We start from the raw sequence: 8,623 nt of genomic DNA on the forward strand, positions 1-8,623 counted from the left end.
ACTCATTTATCACTCAATTATTGATCAATGATCACTCATTGATCACCATCCCAAGCCAATCAGACCCAGCACCATCTCAGCCTTGGCCAGCGCTGGATCCACCTCAGATCCATCTGGGATTGGCTCCATCACCCAGGGGGATCTTCTCCCATCTCCCACACCCCGCAATCCCAAACCCCGCTGAACGCCAGGCTGTCACCAGGCACCTCCCAACGCTGTCCCCATGCTCGTTCCCCCACAGAAGGAGGCCATCGGGGACCTCAGCATCTCCAACGCGCAGCTGCGGCACTCGGGGCGATACACCTGCACCGCCCAGACCGTGGTGGACAGCGCGTCCGAGTCGGCCACGCTGACCGTCAGAGGTAATTCCCTGCTGGAACATTCCCTGCTCCTGGTAAACCCAAAGGAACGGCAGTGAAGGGATCAGTCACTCTTCCCTTGTAAACCCTCACCGTCCAACATCTCCATGATCAAATTTAGCGGGTTTTATTTTCACTCTAAACTTGGATTTGACCATTTTGGAGGTTTTTTTCAAAATTACCTGGGATAGTGGAGGTGTCCCTTCCACCCAAATCATTCCATGGCTGCAGAGACTGGAGCTCCTTCCCAACCAGGCCTAGGAGCTTTTCCAGAGGTTAAAACTGGAGGTGAGGATTCCCAGATTCCAGAAAATAAAGGTCTGATGTGAATTTAGGACCTGCACAAGGCACAGAGTGATAAACCTCAGGATCTTCCCTCTCAGTGACACATTTCCCATTCCCCCTAAACCTCGGGATCTTCCCTCCCAGTGACACATTTCCCATTCCCCCTAAACCTTGGGATTTTCCCTCCCAGTGACACATTTCCCATCCCCAGGACCTCCAGGCCCGCCCGGGGGGGTGGTGGTGAGGGACATCGGTGACACCAGCGTCCAGCTGAGCTGGAGCCGCGGCTTTGACAACCACAGCCCCATCGCCAGGTACCTCATCGAGGCCCGGACCCTCCTGTCCAGCCAGTGGAAGCAGATGCGCACCAGTGAGTGTCCCCACGGTGGCACTGGTGACACGCCGAGGCCACCAGCCAGTCCTGGCTCCTCCATGCCACCCCTTGCTCTATTCCTTCCCCTCTGGTGTGGTTGAATTTTCCAGATCCCATAAACATCGAGGGCAACGCGGAGACGGCGCAGGTGGTGAACCTCATCCCGTGGATGGATTATGAATTTCGGGTCCTGGCCAGCAACATCCTGGGAATTGGGGAGCCCAGCCTGCCCTCCAGCAAGATCCGGACCAAGGAGGCAGGTGGGTGTGGAGATAATTCCAGGTCTCTTTATTCCCACTTCCTCTTTTTCCCGGCCTGCTGGGAAGGGAAGGCTGGATTGTGGCATCCCAAGGGATCAATCATCTCCTGGAGCTGAGGCCAACTCAGGATTTCGTGTCTTTTTGGCCATTTTTGTGTCAAAGAGGAGTGGGATTAGGGTTGTGCTCCCAGCACTACATCCAGCTGGGAGTGCCCATTCCATGTCCAGCCGCTTGGACAGAAGGGAGGGAAGAGCAGCAGGAAAACTCCCAACCCACAGAATGCAAACAGCTCCTTCCTAATTAAACTCCTCTCCACATCCCTGCCTGTGAGCTCCATCCTTGTCCCCTCGGACACCAATCCTTGTCTCCTGGGCCCAGGTAACAGGGTCAGGCACAAGCTGGAATTCCAGATGGGATTTTCACAGCTGGAAGCAGAGCCCAGCCCTTTCCTGGTGTCCATCTCCATCCCTCCCACCTGCTAACCCAACCTGTGTTCTCTGCTTTTCCCTGGGGACACCACAGCACCCACGGTGGCACCGTCCGGGCTCGGCGGTGGAGGAGGAGCTCCCAACGAGCTCATCATCACCTGGACGGTGAGCTGGGAATGGGAAAGGGACAAGATGGGACCGTGTGGAATTTTTGGGGGGGAATCAGTGCTGCTGTGCCAATTTGGGGTTGAGTTGTGGGCTGGTTTGAACAGACCAGAAACACATTTCCTTTGGGAAATCAGGAAATCGGCACTGCTGTCCCAGTTTGGATAAGCCAAAGGCTGGTTTGGACAAACCAAAACCACATTTCCTTCAGGAAATTGGGAAATCAGTGCTGCCATCCCAGTTTGGATCAGCCAAAGGCTAGTTTGGATGCACCAAAACCACATTTCCTTTGGAAAATCAGCATCACCATCCCAGTTTGGATGAGCCAAATGCTGGTTTGGACAGACCAAGCCCACATTTCCCTCAGGAAATCAGCACTGCTGTCCCAGTTCGGATCAGCCAAAGGCTGGTTTTGATGGACCAAACCCACATTTCCTTCAGGAAACTGGGAAATCAGTGCTGCTATTCCAGTTTGGATTAGCCAAAGACTGGTTTGAACAAACAAAAACCACATTTCCTTTGGAAAATCAGCATCACCACCCCAGTCTGGATGAGCCAAAGTCTGGTTTGGACAGACCAAGCCCACATTTCAGTCAGGAAATCAGCACTGCTGCCCCATTTTGGATCAGCCAAAGCCTGGTCTGGCTGGACTGATGCTCCCTCTCTCTTCCCAGCCAACCCTCCGGGATTACCAGAACGGGGAGGGCTTTGGGTACGTGGTGTCGTTCCGGAGGAAGGGCAGCCAGGCGTGGCTGACGGCGCGGGTGCCACACGCCGAGTCCCTGCACTTCGTGTACCGCAACGAGAGCATCGCGCCCTACACGCCCTTCGAGGTGAAGATCAGAGCCTACAACAGGAAAGGGGAAGGACCTGAGAGCCTCACGGCCATCGTGTACTCGGCTGAGGAGGGTGAGGAGGAGCAGGGAGATGGGAATGGATGGGAATGGAGAAGGGAAGGATCCGGGGTGATCTGAGAGTCTCTGCTGGGGTGTAAAGGGGTGACAGGAGAGCTGGAGAGGGACTGGGGATGAGGGATGGAGGGACAGGACACAGGGAATGGCTTCCCACTGCCAGAGGGCAGGGATGGATGGGATTTGGGAAGGAATTCTTGGCTGGGAGGGTGGTGAGACCCTGGCACAGATTCCCAGGGAAGCTGTGGCTGCCCCTGGAAGTGTCCAGGGCCAGGCTGGACAGGGCTTGGAGCATCCTGGGACAGTGGAGGTGTCCCTGCCATGGCAGGGGTGGAATTGGATGACCCTCAAGCTCCTTCCCACCCAAACCATTCCACAGCTGCAGAGACTCAGAATTCCCTGTTTTTCCCACCCCACTGCCATTCCTCAGCCAGATCCCTGCAGAGCCACATCCACCCAGGAGCTGACATTCCTCTGGTTCCCAAAACCGCAATTCCAGCACATCCATCCTCTCCAAACCCACAGGGAGACAATTCCCTACGGATTCCCTAAGCCCAGCCTCAGGGCAGACACAGATCCCAGAGCTCACAGCTGTGACCCCGCTTGTCCCTTAAGTCCCTAAATCCCTTCCCCTCGTTCCGTGCCACAACACCAGCTGTCTGCCCGCGGGATGATGCTGCTGCAGGAAAACCTTTTGTTCAGGAAAAGGATTTTATTCCTGTCTTTCAGAGCCCAAAGTGGCTCCTTACAGGGTCATCGCCAAGTCCGTGCTGTCCTCGGAGATGGACGTGTCCTGGGAGCCTGTGGAGCAGGGGGAAGTGACAGGAGTGCTTTTGGGATATGAGGTAGGAGGTTCCCTGGGAATGGGAGACATTGAGAAGTTTCTTCCTTCCCAGCAAGGAAAACTCATGAGGTGAAACAACATTTTGATTCCAGAGGTGGGGGATAATTAACACCCATAATTAACTGGGTTGCACTGCTCTTGCAGGAGATTATGAGGGAAAAATACTATTTTTCCTGCCTGACTTTCCCAGGAGGCCGTGGCCTCATTCCTGAGCTCACACAAAGCAAAATACACAGAAAGAAACCCCAAAGGCTCTTCGGGATGGGCTGATTTTAGGATTTGCAGATTTCTTCCCAAACCCATCACGTCCTTTTCCACCCAGATCCGGTACTGGAAGGACGGGGACAAGGAGGAGGCTGCTGACAGGGTGAGGACAGCGGGGCTGGTGACATCGGCCCACGTCACCGGCCTGAACCCCAGCACCACCTACCACGTGTCTGTCCGAGCCTACAACCGCGCGGGGACAGGACCGCCCAGCCCCTCCACCAACGTCACCACCACCAGGCCCCGTGAGTCAGCCCGACCCTTCTAATTCCCGCATTCCCTGGGCATTCCCTGGGAATTCCCGCATTCCCTGGGAATTCCCGCATTCTCTGGGCTCCACAGCATCCCCAAAATCACCCAGTTTTGATCTTGGTGTTTTGGTTTGGTGTCCTTTAACTGACCACGGTGGGGACAGCCGTGCCGAGGCTTGGGGGTGGTTGGGAATGGCACAGCCTTCTCCTCACTCCTGGATTTACTCCCTGATTTCTCCCAAATCCCTGTCTCGTTCTGCACCCCTTAGCCCCGAAAAAGCCACCTGGGAACATCTCCTGGACCTTCTCGGGCTCCACGGTCAGCATCAAGTGGGACCCGGTGGTGGCGAGGGCGGACGAGTCGGCGGTGACAGGGTACAAGGTACGGCGGGCGGGGCTGGGCAGCGACCCCGGGAACCCCAGGGAATCCCAGGGAATCCCAGGGAATCCCAGGGAATTCCCAGCGTTCCCAGCCCTCCCCGTTCCCGCAGATGCTCTACAGGCAGGACTCGCACTCGGCCCCCACGCTGTACCTGGCCAGCAAGAGCCGCATCGACATCCCCATCCCCGAGGACTTCACGCACGCCTTCGTGCAGATCCGAGTGACGGGGCCGGGCGGGGACGGGACACCCGCGGAAGTGCACATCCTCAGGAACAGCGGTACTGCGCCACTCCGGCCACGCTGACCACGCCCAGTCACTGACCGCACCCAGTCACTGACCGCACCCATTCCACGTGCTCCTCCAGCCACACCCAGTCACTGACCACGCCCAGTCACTGACCACACCCATCCACACCCAGTCACTGACCGCACCCATTCCATGTGCTCCTCCAGCCACACCCAGTCACTGACCACACCCATCCACGCCCAGTCACTGACCACACCCAGCCACGTGTTCCTTCAGCCACGCCTGCTCACTGACCGCACCCATCCACTGACCACACCCAGTCACTGACCACACCCATCCATGTGCTCCTCTGGCCACATCCATTCACTGACGACTCATCCACTGACCACACCCATTCCAGTGAGCACACCCACCCATGTGCTCCTCTGGTCACACCCACTAACTGACCATGCCCATTAATTGGTGACCAATTGGTAATCCAGTGACCACACCCATTCACTGACCACACCAAGCCATGTGCTCCTCCAGCCACACCCATTCACTGACCCCACTCATACCACTGACCAAACTCACTGCACTGACCACACCCATCCCATGTGATCTCTAACCACACCCAATCCCTGTGCTCCTCTGGCCACACCCACTCCATGCCCAAATTCCAAGGTTCTCCACAGACCCCACAGCTCCAAGCCAGGAGTTCCCCTGTCCCCATTCCCAGCATTCCCGGGAGTTTTATCAGCACCAAACACACAAAAACCCCACAAAACCCCACAAAACCCCACCTCCCTCAATTCCCCCGAACCACCTTTAGGATTTGCAGCCTCAGACCCCACAACACTCAACTTCCCCAGAGTTCAGAGCTAAAACCTTCCTCAGAGTAAGATTCCCACTAGGAGTGCAATCCCAGCTCCATGGGGCAGCAAATTCCCTAATTCAGGGGTGAACACTCAGCTCCCACCCCAAATTCCCATTCCCAGCATTCCTGGGAGTTTTTTCAGCCCCAAACACACAAAAACCCCACAAAACCCCACCTCCCTCAATTCCCCTGAACCACCTTTAGGATTTGCAGCCTCAGACCCCACAACACCCAACTTCCCCAGAGTTCAGAGATAAAAACTCCCTCAGACTAGGATTCCCACTAGGAGTGCAATCCCAGCTCCGTGGGGCAGCAAATTCCCTTAATTCAGGGTTGAACACTCAGCTCCCACCCCAAATTCCCATTCCCAGCCCCAAAACCCCACAAAAAACCCCACAAAACCCTCCCTCCATTCCCTGTGGTTTCCACACCACCCCACAGCCGCTCCTTCCCCGTTCCCTGTTTTTCCAGGGACCAGCATGATGGTGGAGGACTCGGGGACACGGCCAGTGCCCCACGCCGTGGTGGTGACCACCAACTCGCTGCTGATGGTGGCCCTGATCAGCTCCCTGGAGCTCTGAGCTGGGACATCACACTCCGGACAAGTTCCTCCCGATCCGGCGGAAACGACGCAAAAAATCTGGAAAATTTTGGAAAATTTTGGGGAAAAATTCCCACTTCGGACCACTTTGGCGGCACCGCGGGGAGAGGATTTGATTTCGCGGTTGGAAGGGAGGAGGAATGAAAAAAACAGCTTTTTTTTTTTGGTTTGGAGGAACAAAAGCTTTTGTGGGTCTTTAACCGATTGAGAGATTTTTTTAAGGAAACCAGGAAAAACGAAGAATTCTCCGGGAATTCTGCAGCCAACTGCCCCAACCCCAAATCCCCCCCACTGTATCCATAGGTTTTTCTGCCTTACGAAGCCATGTGTGAGATAACCAGACTGCTAAATTTGACTTTTTTTTTAACTCTGTACAGTGAATTCCGTGGGGGAGGACGGGGACTGAAGGAGTTCAGGGACCAGCATGTTCCACACCCATCCCAGCTCCGAGCATTCCTGGGACAAAACTGATCCTTTTCCCCCCCAAAAAAGAGCCAAATCTTGCTGGAATCACCCCGAAAAGACAAAGCCACGGGAGGATTGAGCTCTGCCCCAGCCTGGAAAGATTTTTTTACCACTCTGATTTCACCCACAGCCCCAGCCTGGGGTTTGGCTCAGCTGGGAGGTGAAAATTCCGTGTTATCCACGTGATTTTGGGGTGGATTTGTCATCCTGTTTGCTGCTTTTCTCTCTGTCTGGGGAGAATTGGAAAAGGAAACGGAGATTCTTTCCCAGAATCCCTAATTCTGCCTAAAAACAGTCAATAAATCCAATTCCAGAGGGGCTTAGAGAAGGAATTTTCAAAAATGACAAAATTAAAACAAAAACTGGGGAATCAAGGAAATCACCGCTGGGACGAGAAGGAAAATTCGGACTTGGATTCATCTCCCCAAGAACTCAGCCAGCCGAAATTCCAGGCTGGGATTGGGACTGCAAAGATCCATGGGGGGAGGCAGCTCTGGATTCCAGGAAATCCAGAAAAGCGGGAATGCTGATTCCCAGGGCTGGTCGGGAATGGATGTTGCCATTAAAAACTCTGTCTCCCAGTAAAGCAGTTGACCAAAGTTATCAACAATCCGTTGATGTTGCTGCTGGTTTGATCCCAAGGGGGTTTTTAGGGATTTCCCTAAAAATTCAGGGTTTTTTTCAGTGATTTTCCCTGCCTGGAATTCCTCAATCCCAGAGAGAACAGTGCCAGCCTGGGTTGTCCCAATCCCAGAATTTCCTGGCTGCAATTTTCTCACTAAATGCCAATTCCTCACATTTTTAGCCCAGAAAATCCCTCTGCAGACACAGCAGCTCGGGTTTGGTTAATCCCAGTTTTGCTCAATCCCTTCTGCCATTCCCTTTATCCAGGGGTGGGAAAACCATGAAGGATTTGGATGCAAATCCAGCGTTTGGACCTCAGGAAACGACAAAAATCCATCTTTAAACCCAGCCAGAGCCACTGACAGGAGGAAAAAAATGGGAATTTTTCCTTCAAGCCGCTTTGGGAGCTTCCCAAAATAAAGCCCAGGGGGTAAAGGTGTTGGGAGCAGGGAGAAAACCGGAATTCCCAGGATTTGGATGGAGGATGGAGAGAGGGAAGGAGCTCTACAGAATTCAGGGTTTCCATCATCACGGTGAAAAATCAGGAGAAAAAAGTTCAGGCACCAATTCCGAGCAGAAATTCCCTAAATTTCAGCTGTTTATGGTGGGAATTCAGGGGTGGAGATTAGGAAAAGAGGATTTTTCAGGGGGAGATGGGAAAAGGAGGGATGGGGATGCTTTTCCAAGGGTTTTTGTTTCAGTTCCTTGCGCTGAGCTCTGCTATTCCCTTTTCCTGCCTTCTCCTGCAGATAACAACCCCCAATAATTAATACTCCTTGGAAAATCAAAGAGATTCCCAATAACAACCCCCAATCCTTAATATTCCTTGGAAAATCAAAGAGATTCCCAATAACAATCCCCAATCCTTAATATTCCTTGGAAAATCAAAGAGATTCCCTAAAAAAAAAAGCCATTAAGAGGCTCTTTCTGACAGCTGGACCCCACTGGCCATCCCAGCCCTCGACCTTCTTCACACAAAAATTAAAATTATGGATAATTTTCCCTGCTCCGGCCAGCTGCCTCCCGTCAGAAATTAAAAAAAGCAACCCAAAGATGAAGGAGATTTTTGGTTCTCCCCAGCAGAGCAGGGAGAGCTTTCATCCTGCTGGATTTGGGGATCCCAGCTGGGCTCGAGCCGCTGGAATTTCCATGACAAAGAGCCCGGAGGGTCCTGCAGATGGAGCAGCTCAGGGGGGATCTGAGCCATTAACCCCGAGCCTGCTGGGATGGGTCATTCCCAATTTCTCCCCCCCCAAAAAAAATAAAAATAATCCCCTCTGGAAAGTGCCTGGTTTAGTTTTCATGCAA

The 8,623-nt window shown here is 53.7% G+C and overlaps 1 protein-coding gene across 2 annotated transcripts in view; it reads left to right on the forward strand.

Annotated features, from left to right (window-relative positions):
* Window positions 1-8,564, forward strand: part of CNTN2 (contactin 2) — a 29,957-nt gene extending 21,393 nt beyond the window's left edge. For both annotated transcript variants that reach the window (XM_085082766.1, XM_085082767.1), the window contains 10 exons: window positions 242-362; window positions 856-1,014; window positions 1,128-1,277; window positions 1,800-1,870; window positions 2,545-2,779; window positions 3,511-3,626; window positions 3,948-4,134; window positions 4,410-4,522; window positions 4,632-4,800; window positions 6,097-8,564. In XM_085082766.1, coding sequence (XP_084938892.1) covers window positions 242-362; window positions 856-1,014; window positions 1,128-1,277; window positions 1,800-1,870; window positions 2,545-2,779; window positions 3,511-3,626; window positions 3,948-4,134; window positions 4,410-4,522; window positions 4,632-4,800; window positions 6,097-6,206 — 1,431 coding nt within the window. In that variant the 3' untranslated portion in view covers window positions 6,207-8,564. The remainder of the gene's footprint in view (window positions 1-241; window positions 363-855; window positions 1,015-1,127; window positions 1,278-1,799; window positions 1,871-2,544; window positions 2,780-3,510; window positions 3,627-3,947; window positions 4,135-4,409; window positions 4,523-4,631; window positions 4,801-6,096) is intronic.
* The last annotated feature ends 59 nt before the right edge of the window (window positions 8,565-8,623 follow it).

The sequence above is a fragment of the Lichenostomus cassidix genome, chromosome 26 (genome assembly GCF_008360975.1).
Source record: "Lichenostomus cassidix isolate B80296 chromosome 26, HeHo_3.0, whole genome shotgun sequence".
Classification (NCBI taxonomy): domain Eukaryota; kingdom Metazoa; phylum Chordata; class Aves; order Passeriformes; family Meliphagidae; genus Lichenostomus; species Lichenostomus cassidix.